Below are 16548 nucleotides of genomic sequence, written 5' to 3' on the forward strand. Positions count from 1 at the left end.
AAATCTGAAGATAAAACTTCTTTTTTCTGTGCATTTCAAGACAGGCTTCAGGATTAATAAACTTCATCCATTTCTCACTTCAGGAAATAAAACCCTTTAGCCACTGGTAACTTACCCTTTTCTGCTCTTTAATATATTCCAGCAGTTCCTCCCTTGTCCTTTTCACAGCTTCTTCGATTGCCTTTTCACTTCGTTTTTGCTCCTCCATTAATGCTTCCTTGACAATTTCCTTTGTAAAAGGAAAACATGTTAAGTGTAAATATTACAAGTATTTCACAAATATAATTCAGTTCATCCTTTTCTTTCCTACTGGAAGTTTATCATTACTTTTTTTTTTTTTTTAAACTATAATAGTTACTTCCCTGCCCCAAATTAATATGACACTAAATCAATTCTGATTGAGTACTAGAAGTACAGTAAAATAGAGAAAGCCAGGAACAACTTAAAACACATATATCACCTCCAATACAACTTATTTGCATAAGTTATCAGCTAAGGAAAAATTTTCCTGGACTAAACTCACTGTCCTAAAGATTAAGTCCCAGCATCCCAAAGTCATTCATGAAAGAAGTAACAACAATGTTTAGCCAAGAGTTTTGTTTTCAAAATTCAGGAACATGAGATGACAAACAAAATTCCTGAAACATACAAAAGGTTAATATCATAAGAAAATTAGACAACATCCAGTAAAAATAATGACACAGTATGTATTAAAACTATTTGGATGAGGAAAGAGAGAGAGGAAAGGAAAAAGGGAAAAGAGAGGATTATTTATTTATTTAAGACTAATCAGAAAAATCACAGGATTCACTGTACATTATCTTTGAAAGTGTGGATACAGAATAATAGATTGAATAAATAGTGGACCTCAGCTGAAATTTCTTATCTAAGATAGGGCCTTGGGAACAGGTAGTTAGAGTTCACTTGTTTGATTGATGCAATTTTCACTTCTCAGAAGCCATTTGTGATGCATTTGTAATTCCTATGCTTTTACACTAGACATTCAAAAGTGGATGTAGCAGAAATACTATCAGTGCACCTGCAAAATGAAGCAGGGATGTGATGTACTTCCGCTACGTATCAGCAGACTTAAGCTTTCTTACTGCATTCACTGATAGTGAATAAATAGTAAGCTGCCATCAAAATTTAATAGGATGGAATTTATATATTTATTTTTATAGAAGAGAAACATAACAATATAGCTATTCAGAAAAATTACTATAGTTGCTTTTTTTTTTTTTTGAAAGAAGTTCTAGTCCTTAAAAAATACAGAAGTGAAAAAAAATTGAAACCTGTTTCAAATACTCATAGAAATTATAAGGTTATCACATTTTTTCTTCTACAGACCACAATTCATATCCTCAATTCATATCAGATATGGTCCAGTATCAACTAAATCTTCTATCAGAATAATGTTTACTAAGCAACACAGTTTGTACACAGAAAGCAAAACTAAAAACAGGTAAAAACAAACAAAACACAACCCACCCACATTTTGCATCACTTCAATAAAAACATAAAAATCAATGATGGATTAATTTATTTTTTAGATTTAATTATCAACAGGCATTCAAGCTCCTATGTCAGAAGGACTAAGTCTACCTTGTACATATGTTGTCTGGTTCAGAAGGAAAGAAATACTTTGCTGCAAAACTTACAGTATTCAATTTAAAGTATTCAGTTAAAACACAATACTTATTTATACAGGGATAATGGTAAAATAAGGAGAAATACATAACTTTACAAATGTTTGAGAGCTCACATGACAAGCATTTTATTGCTTTGTTTACTTTACGGGTTTAAGAAACATTTGTCAAACTGCAGTGACACCTTCTTTAAATACAAAATCTCAGAATGCTATCTTACACATTCTTGGTGTTTTACAGTTCTTCACAGAAAATATTTTTGCAGGAACTCAATGGTATTGAAAAGATTCACTTGGAAGAACAGGTGGAATGCTAAGGTTTTAGAGGTATAAGATATTTATCCTTTTACTCCTTTTAAACCAAACTGAATTGTACCTGCAGAACTATATTTTTCTTGCATATAAAAGTCTAAAATCCCAAATTTGAGCTGTGCAGCTATATAGCCCTCACTGTTCAGAAACATAAATGTTGAAAATCATAATTGTGAAAGATTAAGATTATCATCTTTTTATTTATATATTTTAATTCACTTTACCAAAGAAAAATCCTGGGACAAGGGTCTCCTTCACTAAGGAACTCTGGCATGACTCACAGAAAAAAAAGTAGCAGAAAGTTACACATTATAGAAATATTCTGTTCTTATATTCTCATGGCGGCTTAATTTGTCAAAAGGTCTCAAAAGACTTTGTTTCATATTATAATGTAGACTAATGCAGTCATTTACTCCATTAAACTCAAAGGCAAATTAGAGATCTGATAAGGTGTTATGCATTATTATGCAGAAAGTCCTACATTAGTAAATGTAGGACAAACAAAACAAGTATGTTAACAAATAATAAATGTATGTTAACTTTCCTTAATATCAGGCTACTTGCAACTTAAAAATAAAACAATATTTGAATGAAGGTCCAAATAAAAATACAATTAAGTTCTTTTAAAATAAAGTCTACTAAAAGAAGAAATCTCAAGAGAACAGAAACCACTAGAGATACATTTGTGAAAGATTATTCTATTACAATATTAAAATATTAAAACAATGTAAATAATTGTTTTCCATTTACAGTGACAATTTCCAAAAATTAAGAACAACCTCTGATGTCTACGAAATTATGTATAAAAGTGAAAGCAAAGTTGTATTGCCTGTTGAGGCAATAAACAAAGCATACCATAATTATGCTAGTCTTTACTCATTATCAAGACTTAATTCAAGAGAAAAAAGGTGATACAAAATATTATTTTTTAACATCATATACACTTACCTAGTCCAACTTTTAACCTAGCACTGTCAAGTCCACCATTAAACCATGTCCCTAAGCTCTATATCTACACATCTTTGAAGACCTCCAGGGATGGTGACTCAAACACTTCTCTGGGCAACCTGTTCCAATACTTCACAACCCTTTCAGTAAACAATTTTTTCCTAATATCCAACCTAAACCTCTCCTGGAGTAACTTGAGACTGTTTCCTCATCTTATCAGTTGGTGTTTGGGAGAAGAGACTAACCCTCACCTCGCTATAGGCCCCTTTAAGGTAATTGTAGAGGGTGATAAGGTATCCCTGAGACTTCTTTTCTCTATGATAAACAACCCCAGCTCCATCAGCCACTCCTCATAACACATGGTTTCCTAGACCATTCACCAGCTTTGTTGCCCTTCTTTGGTCACGCTCCAGCACCTCTTGCAGTGAGGGGTTCCAAACTGAACACAGTATTTGAGTTGCAGCCTCACGAGAGCTGAGTACAGGGGGACAATCATTCTCTAGTCCTGTTGGCCATGCTATTTCTGATACAAGCCAGGATGGTTGGCCTTCTTGGCCATCTGGGTGTGCTGATGGCTCATGTTCAGCCAGCTATTGACAAATACCCCCAGGTCCCTGTTTGCCAGACAGCTTTCAAGTCACTCTTCCACCAGCCTGTAGTATTGCATAGGGTTGTTGTGCGCCAAGTGCAGGACCCAGCACTTTGTTGAACCTCATACTTTTGCCCTTGGCCCATCAGTCCAGCCTATCCAAATCCCTTTGTAGAGACTTCCTACCTCAAGCAGATCAACACTCATGCCCAATGTGGTGTTGATATAAAGGATCCTCTTTGCTTCCCTAAAAATTCCAAAAAGCGAAAGACAAGAATTCAGACAAGTCCATCATTGTTCTTTATATATTCCCAGCATCCAGAAGTTCATAATCCTGAATCCTCTCAGTGTACATGCTTAATTTTCCTTTATTTTTATTTTTTTTTGCTTTTTCCTGTTATACTATATCCACATTTAAACTTTTTCCTAAATTAGATTTTTGTTGCAATGGTAAAAATTTGCCCCTATTTCACCTTCAGCTAAAAAGGGTATAGCACTATTTGAGGTTTTAAATATTATTTTAATTTATTCAAGGGAAAGTAAAAGACTGGCTTCTCAGGAGAAGCTGAGGGTGACCACTCCACAAACTGCACTTCTTTTTTTTTTTTTTTGATATCTGATCAAAGGCCTCATTCTTAATTATAGCTAAAAGTAGCTTCTTTACAAGACTTTTCATATACACATGCTTGACGTCAGTTAGAAGATTAGAGTAACTAATAAAAATTTTAAAAATACTCTATTACTTAATTGACAAATCACATTCAAACATATGTTAGGAATCACAATCACATAACTAGAATATAAACATATATTTGCAGGAAGACAGAAAGAAACAGTGTACTTTATATACCAGCACTCAGTCAGTATTACAAAAAAAAAAAAAACAAACAGAAAACATATAATGGTTTGCAATTTTATAGGAAAATTCTTTTGTTTCCACACAAGGATCAGGTGGCAGTACTAAATTTTATCTAGGAAATATGACCACAGACTGCAACGTTAGTGGTTTTTCAGAAAATAGTTACCCTCAAATTATAATGTTTGTGGTTATAACTATTAGAAAGCACTTCTGAAGTCAGACATGGTTAAAGTCAGCATGCAGCGGACTTTTCCAGACTTTACCAGTATATTGATGGTAATTGGTGAATGACTTCCCTGTCCTTATCTCAACCTGTGAGCCCTTGTCCATCATATTTTCTCTCCCTCTTCCTTTGAGGAGGAGGAGTGAGAGAGTGGTGTGATGAAGTTTAGCTGCCCATCAGGATGAAACCAATACAATCCAATTGTAGAAAAGAAAGCCTGTTCTTTAATCATAGAGCCAGCACTTTCATGTTTTCACTTACATATGACTGTGTGGAAATCCCTAAGACATTCAATACAAAATTGATTCAGACTTGCCAAAACTATTAACAGAAGCACTCCCTTAAGCACATGAGCATGAATACCAAACAAAGTTTTAATAATGTAGCAGGTAAGCAGCCATTAATTTTTCAGAATTAAGCACTGTGTGTTCTAGATTTTCTGTTTTTACCTTCTGAGAAATGACATTATACTAGTACTCATAACCTCATGGAAAAACCTTAAACATACTTTAAAGTCCATAGAGTACAAAATAATTTTCAACTAATCAAGCTTTTTCAGGTATTTGGATGTTTGCCAGTAAAATTATATTAGACTTTCTAAGACAATAACATAGAAATTATAGTGTTGCATGGAACAACAACACAGAAACCCTCAGGAGTGTGAGTTGAATGTTTGAAGACTTGCTCAGAAAAGACTACTGGGAGCTTTTTCTCTTTTTTTTTCTCAAACTTTTTAGTTTCATACAAAAGTATTTTTTCTTTGTATATCTCGGTATATCTCAGTTGTGGCTTGGCTGAACGAAACTACAGTCTAAGTTTTCTTGAAATACTTCCCCACTAGTAAGATCATTTTGCCTTAGTGCTTTTGCTCATGTCCAAGAGGAAGCAGATTTTATGTTACTTCCTTTAATAAAGTTTGTTTTTTTTTTTCCTCCTTTCTAATTATTTGCAGTCTTCAAAACACGTTAGTCTATTGTATATCTCCTGCATGGATTATGGAAATGATGAATTCAGGCTTGTTTTCCCTTGAGAATCAGTGTAAACTGCAGTAGATTATACATAACATTTTAAGTATAAGCCTTCAGGAAATGACCAAGGTGATTCTTTGTTTTGAGTGCTTTTTGGAGAGTTATTAGTTTCAAGCTATGTCATGGAGTTGAAAATCCAAGGCTCACCCCTCAGCTCCTAGCTTTTATTTCACTTTTAATGATTTTTTTTAAGACCAAAATTGTGATGCATAAATTGTCTTTAACATCTTAACTTTTTTTTCTTCAAGATTTCACCCCATTTATGTAATTAAATACTTAGCTCTGTGAAATTTTAGCACTACTATACAGAAAGCTACAGACAGCTCTCTGCAAGGTAGTGTTATGGCTACTGTAGCTACTGTTATAGCTACTCTGCATTAACCCCTAATTATAAATTGAATATATATGGCCTTCCTACTTCATTGAAATTTGTATTGATCTTCTCATATTCCCAAAGAATTTTTGGCTTTTTTTTTTTCCAAATAATCTTTGATCATTGTCTCTTTCACTTGGAGCTTCCTTGCAATTTTAAATTCTATAGGAAAAGCTTCAGCTTCAATCAAATTTATAGATTCTCTTTATCTACAGGGCAACCACTGTTTTATTCAAAAAAAAAAAAGTATTCTAGATAATATATTCTAGTGGGAGAATTTTCTATTTCAAGCATTCCTCTTGACACAGAGAACAACTATATATATTAAACCTTCCCTGCAGGGAAGTTACCAGTGGGAAAACAAACAAACAAAAACACCACCAAACCAACCAACCAACCAACAAAAAGAACATACAATGTATCAAAAATAGAATAAAAATACTGAAGACATTCCAGCCTACATTTAGTCTGCTAAACATATGAACTTCTCACCTGTAATAATTTATAATGTGCTGTAAAAGGATCATGAAGTAACCGTGCAAATGCATGTTATCTTTAATTAAAAGACTACTTGCTTCTCTCAAGAATGAAAGCTTATTATGCCCAATTAAAAATGTAATCCCACCCTCCTCAAACCTGAGGACCATTGTCGGAATAAAAATAAGGTATTTTTTCTAAAAGCAATAAGCACCTGGATAACACATGTATAAAACCTGCAGGTGCTGCCAAACTCAACTGAAAGGAATCAGGTTTACGGACTTCCCTTACAGCCTCTGGAGACAGTATTCTAGAAAAAAAACTTTTCTATTCTAGGAAAAAAAAAAAAAAAAAGAGAGAGAGAGAAAAAAAAAGAAAGACAGACTTGTAAATATAAATATATCTTTTCTTTCTCACCCATAGATTCTTTCCTTTGGTGATAATTTGAAAGAAGATAAACTAAGAGGAGATAGTTTTGTTAAAAACAAGTCAGGCTTCTCTTTCCTTGCTTGATTTCTCCAAAGTTCCAAACTCATGCATTGGTGAGAAAACATTTTTTTTCTTGAAATAACAATAATGCTCCTAAAGCTATTTTTACATGCTTAATACCAAAAGGAGAGATTGTTGAATGTTCACTTACATTCATCTAAACTCAATTGTTTCATTACTTGGTACTAAACATAATAATAGTATCTGGTGACAAATCTGAAGCAGGAAGCACAAAATATTATACAACAGAGCATGAAAAATCAAATGAGGCAAGTGTTATGTTACCGCAATTTTACATTTCATTGTCCAAAATGTTAGACTGTGTTTTACTTTTGGCAATTACAGAGCTGACTTGACAGATTATGTTTTTTAAACAATAATTGCGAGACAGTGAATAGTTCAGTTATACCTCTTGAAAGAAAACTCTTAAGGAAAAAGTGTAAATATGTTGAGTACAAGGCTTAAAAATAAAATGTAAGCAGACAAACTGCTTGTCTGTAGTTCCAAGTGTTTTTCAGCACTAAACCAAAGACACATCCAACACCTTAGGATCTTTCACATTAGCTCTGTAGGACATTTGTTGTCAGATTTACAGAACTCTAGTAGCTGTAGTATGTTTATAAGAGTAACAACAGAAGAAGGCAAGCCATTTCTTGGCAGAGGTAACAAGAAAAAAATTGTAAGAAACAACATTCTATGTGAAAGACCATCCTCCCTAAAGAACTTGCACTCATTAATCAGAGATTAAAGAGATTAACTTCAAACACACTATATTTTTATATGAGAGAACTTTGGAAATCTCAAGAAAAATCTGCATTTTACTTAAGTGAATGTATTCAGATCAGGTACTTGAAAAATGAACCTAATTTAAAGGAGAAATCATCATATATTGTAGCTAAGAGAAATCATTCCTGTTACTATCAAAGTTGTCAGAGCTACTCAGTATTAAAAAAATGAATTAATTAATGCCACATCAGGAGCAAGATATTTAGTAAAGGAGAATTAATCACAACATTCTCCAGTAACTCAGCATCATAATAAGAACATTACACTCCAATACTCCAATACCATCAATCATTTGATCAGCTAGCATCCTAATCTGAACAAAAAATGCCCTCTTGTAGGCCTGGATTTCTTCCTCAGAATAGCAGTGATATCAGAGTATACTTATGATTTTATCTGAAAGAATGCATTAATCCATACTAAATTACTAACATTATCCTGCCCTGTTATCAAACTTTAAAGACATATCAAAAATAAGAAGAAAGTCCAGGAAAATATTCCACAAGGAACATAAACCTAGCCTGAGTCACTACATTAACTTATTCTTCCACTCTCCCATCCTCAAGACATTTTACATGCTCCCCAAATCCATAAAAATAGATCCTTGGCTGACCTCACAGAACCTGTCATGGGACCCCTTCACCCAAAAATGCTCAGGATGCCTCAGAACTCTTCTTAAACTTCTTATTCTACAGACAGTGGGTTTTGTTCAAGGCACACAGATTTCCACAGTAAATTACAGGACACAGAACTATCTGCCTGAGGGACATCACTAAACAGCACATGAAATTAATAGCACATTGTTAATTCCTCCTCCTATTAATCTCTTCAAGTTCCACATGCTATAAAACTGCAGTCTTTTTCTTTAGTGTAGTACACAACTACTTTATTGCTCATAAGGGAGACTTTTTGTTAACAGCTCCTCCACACCACTGTAAACAATTCTTATTCTGGTTAGTCTAAATGATTCCTATTGTAACAAAACCATGAGCAATATTTCTTAGTTTAAATTTAGCTTTGAAGTCACCTGCTTATCTTTTTTGTTGTAAAGAGCTTGAGTGCTTGAACAATTATTATTATAGCAAAATTACTACATTGAAAACTGACATCTTATCTGTTGATAACCTTACATGCAAAAAACTACATACAAAGTAAAATCATTTTATTTACTCTAGAAATGTAAGCAATACAGATGCAGAGTATAATAATGGCTTTGCACCAAAAGATAACTTGCTGAATTTAGTTAGGTTTGAGATGTAAATTTCTGTTAAATACTTGAAAAGGAAATGTAAAGTTCTGTTAAATGCTGGAAAGGGATCTGTTTCCAAAGAGTATGATATGCTATTTTACTTCTGTTTACTTCAAATTCAAAACTAGTTGTTGTTGTTGTTGTTATTCAGGAGACCTTGTTAATTAAAAAATACAGCAACGTATAATTCTAACATCTGGATGAAACATATCTTCAATATGTTTCAATATCTTCAATATGTCTGAAGAATTTTCAACAAGTAGGCCACCAACAAAACAGACTGTTCCCCCAAAAAAATTTCCAACAGCAGAGACTACAAAATTAACTTTTGGAAGAGTAATTTAGCTGCTATTGTAATATACTTAATTTGTAACTCCTGATGTCCAGTTAAATACAATACTGGCAATTGAGAGGGAACGTCTTTCTTAATTTGTGTTGTGATACACAATTGTCCTTATAGTAGCATCTCTCTAAGGAATAACTCTAGAAACACTTGTGTCTTGTTAATGTTTTATGTTTCCAATTTTGATAACCCTCTTTATTTTGTACCTGCTCAATTTTTGTCTAAGGAAAACATCTTTTTCTAAGAGAGACAATGGAATTCCATGATAATAAGGAATAGACGTAACTTCTTTTCAATATATATACAATAGTCACATAAACCATCTACAATGTAGGTGCCAATATCTGAGCTAGTTGTCTTGATTTGACTTTTTGAAGCCATTGATGAAAAACAGGCAGTTACAGTGCACAATTCATCTCATTTCAATACACATGCCTGAAAAGGTCACAGGAGTTAATTTTCTGAATGTGCCAAAATCTGTCCGTACACAGTCTAGATTAAGGTAAACCAAGAAGACTGCAGTTCATTTCAAATATCACAAAGGTGCAGTGATAAATAACATATCAAGAAATACTACCACAACATTACAAAGACATTAAGCACACTGAGCAGGTCCAAAATGTACTAACTTGATTATGTTTTCTTTGCTCTTGTATTGCTTCTTGAACAGCCTGGGCAATTTTCTCTTTATGTCTGTCACGTTCTGCTTCCCACATTTTTCTTTCTTCTTCATGAATCTTCTCCATATTTCTCCTTTCCTCCTCTACTGCTTTCAGAACAGCCTCCTCCACTATTTTTTTTTCAGTCTCCAAAAGAAGCAGAAATAAATGATGAAAATAGACAACATGGGTGCAAAACTTGTATGTATTACTTCTTCTAGTGAGATTAATCAGTTGGCAAGACATAAGACAAATATTTCTACTTCTAAACTATGAACTTAAATCTATTTTACAGTGCTACTAAGCAGGTATTACCACTGGACAACGACTTGGCAGTTAACGGAATTAAAGAGCTGCAAGCACAGATCTTAAATCCCCACCTAGTGAATACACTGTATCATAATTAGCTTGATTAATGTGAACACAAAAATCATGGTGCAGAAACCATGTTAGTGTAGGTGATATTTAATCACACATCATGGACCTCATACAGGAGGCTCTTATCTCCAAGTATTTAACAATAAGTCCAAAGGCAGCCTGAACACTGTCTTTGTCAAAGTATCCAAAACATACTTAACTATGTCTTCCATCCCAAAGCTCCTTAGCTACTTAAGCTAAAAAACACTCTTCATTTTTTTTTTCCAATGTCTATATTCAAACATCACATGAAATCTTCAGAAGAAACACACTGAATTTGAAGTAACAAGGACAATGCACTGCTCTATATGTGCTGAACCATTCACAAATATATTTATCAGAAAGACTATACATCATTGCATAACATCTACAAATAACATCAGCCTGAATTTCAAAACAAACATTGGCTGAAAACCCCCTTCCACATTTTAATGAGCTTATAGGTCAGTGCAATGTCCTTCGGTGGTAATCTTGGAACTGCTCAAGTAAAGTTATAAATAGCAATAAATATTGGGTTCCTCAAATACCTACACTTACTAATAAAATGGTTTCTTGTAGTTCATTGGAATCTTTTTTTTTTTTTATTTGACATTTATAACATATAATAAAAATGTAAGCAAAAATAAAAAGGCCCTATTAAGATATTTTATTACACACACATTTTTCCCCTAGATATCAATCACCTAACATATGGTTTCTGTGTTACTGAGTGTTATTCAGAGAGGTGCTCAGACAGCGTGTGTATACCATATATGAAGATACACATGACATTCTACTATAGCCTAACTGTGCTAGCTACATTGCTCATTTTCCCAGATCATTACAAACAACTGAAATTTTACACTGGATTTTATACCCGCATTAGAAATTAAACATAGTTTCTTGAAATGTTCATATTTCCAGGTGATTTCAAATATCTATCCTCATTGAAAATCACCATATTTAACAGAAGTAAAATAAGGCACAATGCTAACTGTCTTAAGATCATCAATTGACCTTTCCACCTGTCTCTTCAAATGAAAAGATATTGATGTTGTTAATTGAAAGACCATGAAAACAGACATTTAGGTAACATGAACAACTGAATTGCAACCTTCTGACTTGTAATAAATAAATTCAGAGGCTAACGTAAATAGAAGAAAGTAGGCTACATAGACTATCTCTATGAAGCGTAAGATACAGCAGATGTATTAATCCTTTCTAGATCTAGACTTTCATTTAAACCACGTGCCTGGTGACAGGACGAGGGGGAATGGGCTAAAGTTGCGCCAGGGGAGTTTTAGGTTAGATGTTAGGAAGAGCTTCTTTACTGACAGGGTTGTGAGGCATTGGAACAGGCTGCCCAGGGAGGTGGTGGAGTCACCATCCCTGGAAGTCTTCAAAAGACATTTAGATGTAGAGCTTAGGGATATGGTTTAGTGGGGACTATTAATGTTAGGTTAGAGGTTGGACTCGATGATCTTGAGGTCTCTTCCAACCTAGAAATTCTGTGATTCTGTGATTCTGTGAGAACATAACATTTGACAAATTTGGCTATGAGATGACGTACTGAACTTGGCATTCATGACACACATGTAATTCAAAATGAACATTTACTACTTAACAAGAGATACCTGCATAGCAGCTGCCACAGTTTCCTTACTTCTTTCTCTTTCTTCATCCAAACATTTGTCCAGCACTTCCTGTGAATATTATGAAAAGTTAAACTGCAGAACACAATAGAGGAGTGGCTAAAAATCATTTCGGTCTATTGCTTGAGAAACCTTTCTTTTCCTGTCAATAACTGTGGCAGGATCATTCCACAGAAATTCTACAGAGCAGACCAGATTCCTTTTTTTGCAAATAAAAGCAGTACCTTATGTTTTTGTGACTGTTGCATCAAAGCTTCTTCTATCTTTTCTGATAAGACTTCCTTCTCTGCTTCCAAAATGTCAAGAAGTCTCTGATGCTATTGGGAGAAAGCATCCATATTATTTTAACAATAGTCTGCTAGAAAAAACAGATAAGAAGAACTCATCCAAGAGACATTGGATTAGTGGTTGCTTATAAAAAAAAATCAAAACTTGGATTCAATTAAATGAAATATACAGTGCTACTTTAATTGATTTGATGACAACAGAAACTTATGATAATTAGCTTCCTGATTATCTAATATTTCCTTAGAAATGAAGTTGAAAAAAAACGCAACACTACATAAAGCAACAGTTCTTACAGAATTTATAAGGATGGTCTAAACAATCACACATTTTAAATTCAAAAAGAGTGTACCACCTCTGAAAAATGTAGATGGAGGACTGGTAACAACAGAAATGGAGAAGGATGAGGTACTTAACAACTTCTTTGCCTCAGACTTCACTGGCAGTCAGGCTTCCCACATCCCTCAAGTCCCTGAACTTCTAGGCGGGGGCTGGGGGAGCAGAGTCCCTCCCACTGTAAGCAAAGAGCAGATTCAGGATCTCCTGATGCAGCTGAACAGCTACAAGTCTATGGGGCCTGATGACATCCATCCCAGGGTTCTGAGGGAATTGGCTGATGTAGCTGCCAAGCCACTCTCCATCATATTAGAAAAGTCACAGCAGTCAGATGGAAGTCCCCAGTGATTGAAAAAAGGGAAACAGCACTCCCATTTTTAAAAAGGGTGGAAAGGAAGAAACAGAGAACTACAGACCAGTGAGTTTCACCTCTGTTCCTGGCAAGATCATGGAACAGATCCTCCTGGAAGCAATGTTAAAGCACATTCAAGACCAGGAGGTGATCTGAGACAGCCAGTATTGCTTCTACAAGGGTAAATCACGCGTGACCAATCTGGTGGCCTTCTATGATTGAGTGACTGGATCAATTGACAAGGGAAGACTGACTGATGTCATTTATGTGGACTTCTGTAAGGCTTTTGACGCAGTCCCACATGACATCCTGATTACTAAATTGGAGAGATATGGATTTGAAGGGTGGACCATTTGGTGGATAAGGTTGAAGGTTGCACCCAGAGAGTAGTGGTCAATAGCTCTATGTCCAGGTGAAGGCCAGTGACAAGCAGTGTCCCTCAGGGGTCTGTCTTGGGACCAGTGCTTTTCAATATCTTCATCAATGACATAGATGATGGGATTGAGTGCACCCTCAGCAAGTTTGCAGACGACACCAAGCTGAGTGGTGCAGCTAATACAACAGAAGGAAGGGATGCCATCCAAAGGGACATGGACAAGCTGGAGAAGTGGGCCCACATGAACTGAATGAGATTCAACAAGTCCAAATACAAGGTGCTGCACCTGGTATGGGGCAATCCCAGGTATGAGTACAGACTGGGAGAACAACCTACTGACAGCAGCCCTGCAGAGAGGGATTTGGAGGTTCTGGTAGATGAGAAGCTCGACAAGAGCCAGCAGTGTGCACTTGTAGCCCAGAAGGCCAACTGTGTTCTGGACTGCATCAACAGAGGGGTGGCCAGCAGGTCAAGGGAGGTGATCATCCCCCTCTACTCTGCCCTTGAGAGGCCCCACTTGGAGAACTGCATCTAGTTGTGGGGCCCCCAGTACAAGAAAGAAGTGGACCTGTTAGAGCAAGTCCAGAGAAGGGATACAAAGATGATCATAGGACTGGAGCATCTCTCCTATGAAGAGAAGCTGTAAGAGCTGAGGATGTTCAGCCTGGAGAAGAGACAGATCTGGGGAGGCCTCACTGAAGCCTTTCAATACTTAAAGGGTTCTTATAAAAAGAATGGAGAGGGACTCTTTACTTGTGTAGATAATGATAGGGGGGATGGTTTTAAACTGAAAAAGAGGAGATTTAGATTGGATATTAGGAAGAAGCTCTTTACTCAGAGGGTGGTGAGACACAGGAACAGGGTGCCCAGAGAAGTTGTGGATGGCCCATCCCTGGAGGTGTTCAAGGCCAGGCTGAATGAGGCCCTGAGCTACCTGATCTAGTGGGTGGCATCCCTCCCTATGGCAGTGGGGTTGAAACTGGATGGTCTTTGAGGTCTCTTCCAACCCAAGCCATTCTATGATTCTATGATTGAAACAGTTCATTTAAACAGCTGCAAAATTTAAATTATGTTTGTCCTACACCTCTCATATATACATATAGCAGAAAGCAAATGTATTTTTTTTTAGCCATTCATGATACCATGCACTTTGAAAGCCAGGGGATGACAGCATATGTGAATGCTGCTTCTAGTTTTCTTGTAATCTGAAACAGGTTTCAGAGAGAGAATGAATACTGAAATAAAGTGGTTCAGTAGTCTATATGTAGCTGAATAGTCTGTCACTGTTTCTAAACACAATCCGTTTATCTGCTTTTCACTAAACCAAGTAAAGCAACTGAAATACGTACATTTTGTCTATAAGAACTAAGCTGTTTTCCAGAGTTAAAAAGCATTACTGGAAATTACTGATGCTGTGTATTTCTCAAAAGATAATTAATAGCAAATCAGTGTATTTTATTACATGTCATTTAAGAGATGATTATAACCTTAAAATGAAAGTATAGTATCAACACAACACAATATTTTACAAAATCACAAACAATAAAGTGTAACGTTTATTTATATGAATAAAAATGTATGCATAGAACATAACACTTCTACACAAACACTTATGAAGGCAAACACCCCTTTCACCAGCATTACCAAAAACCTGCAATTTCAGTTTCATTAATTTTATTCCTTTCTAATTTTAAGTGTCTCCAAGGGCACTTAGAAATACATTACTGAACTGCAATAATATGTTCTGGAAAATATTTTTACATTTGAAGAATAGAATAGAAAACTTTTGGACTGTTTTATAAAATAAAACACCTATCTGCCTTTCCAGGATAAACATGTAAAGAGGTATTTCCTTATGAATTTACTTAAAATTGTTCTGAATAGAGGAGACGCATTCTAATGGAAAACACCTGTCGAAGAAGCAGTGAAATTCACATCATGGTTATACTAAATAATGTGTAACTAACTTTTCTTGTAGACTTATCTTCAGATATTATATTTAATTATCAGGGCACATGCACAAACTTTTTTTCCAGTAACTCAATGGTGAAAAAAATAAATGATTAATTTTGTTAGCTAGATAATCTCTGTTGTTCTTCACTTGACTGCGCAGATGACAAATCTGTTACTTCACATTTATTTAAAAGAATGACACAACAGAAGACAAACACATGCAAATATTGAATCAGATACTTGCCACAAATCAAAGTTCACTGGTGTTAATTAAAAGAGTTAAATTTTATTGGTTTCAGTTAAGAATCATAGAGAGATTCTCTATGGAGTACTTGTTAGAGAAAATCACCTCTATTTTTAAAATGCCTAAAAGAGAACAGCAGTCAACACTTTCAGCAAGATTAGAATTACTAATGTAACACATGCTAGTGTTTAATTTCAACTTAATTGACCATCAGAGCTTGAGGTTACATATGACGACTGTGTATTTCAATTTGCCATAATGGACCAGCTTCCTTATGTTGTTTACAACGTTCTCCATGGGATCACAATTTTCAGCCTTTAAACCAGTGCAATTTTAGAAATTTTATTTACATATGTATAAGAAAACATACAAGCCTATCCTGGAAGTTCTGAGACACTGCAGAGATTTGCACTGATACTATATACAACATTTTAGGTTGGATATTAGGAAGAAGTTCTTTACTGAAAAGGTTGTTAGGCATTGGAACGGGCTGCCCAGGGAAGTGGTTGAGTCACCATCCCTGCAGTCTTTAAAAGAAGTTTAGATGTAGAGCTTAGTGATATGGTTTAGTGGAGGACTGGTTAGTGTAAGGTCAGAGGTCGGACTACATGATCTTGGAGGTCTCTTCCAACCTAGACAATTCTGTGATCCTCTGATGTCTACACTGACAGTGGAGTCAACTAATGTCAATTCTCCCTGCAGATGGAGTAGAGACCTTCATTATTACAGTCTTCTCTGTGACTCTAACCTAACTACACATAGGTTTACTTTTCATAACCCTACGGTAGGCCACAATCCTAAATACAGATCTATATTTGGATATACAACTATATCCAAAGATTATCTGTACAAAACATCAAAATGTTACACCAGGCAGCTGCTATAGCAAGGAGGAGTTGAACAACACATGGATGCATCCGTCAAATTCGATCAGTTCCATGGAGAGACAGCGTATCAAGCAAAAGGAGAGGTAGACA

The 16548-nt window shown here is 35.2% G+C and overlaps 1 protein-coding gene across 17 annotated transcripts in view; it reads right to left on the bottom strand.

Annotated features, from left to right (window-relative positions):
* The window catches only part of CCDC91 (coiled-coil domain containing 91), a 173153-nt gene that overhangs the window by 52480 nt on the left and 104125 nt on the right, over nucleotides 1-16548 (bottom strand). For 16 of the 17 annotated variants that reach the window (XM_072040849.1, XM_027456901.3, XM_072040854.1 and 13 more), the window contains 4 exons: nucleotides 12250-12342; nucleotides 12008-12076; nucleotides 9948-10124; nucleotides 116-229 (listed from right to left, as the gene is read on the bottom strand). In XM_072040849.1, the coding sequence (XP_071896950.1) occupies nucleotides 116-229; nucleotides 9948-10124; nucleotides 12008-12076; nucleotides 12250-12342 (453 nt within the window). The remainder of the gene's footprint in view (nucleotides 1-115; nucleotides 230-9947; nucleotides 10125-12007; nucleotides 12077-12249; nucleotides 12343-16548) is intronic. The other variant, XM_072040908.1, reaches the window with a different exon arrangement.

This window comes from Anas platyrhynchos, chromosome 1 (assembly GCF_047663525.1).
Source record: "Anas platyrhynchos isolate ZD024472 breed Pekin duck chromosome 1, IASCAAS_PekinDuck_T2T, whole genome shotgun sequence".
NCBI lineage: Eukaryota > Metazoa > Chordata > Aves > Anseriformes > Anatidae > Anas > Anas platyrhynchos.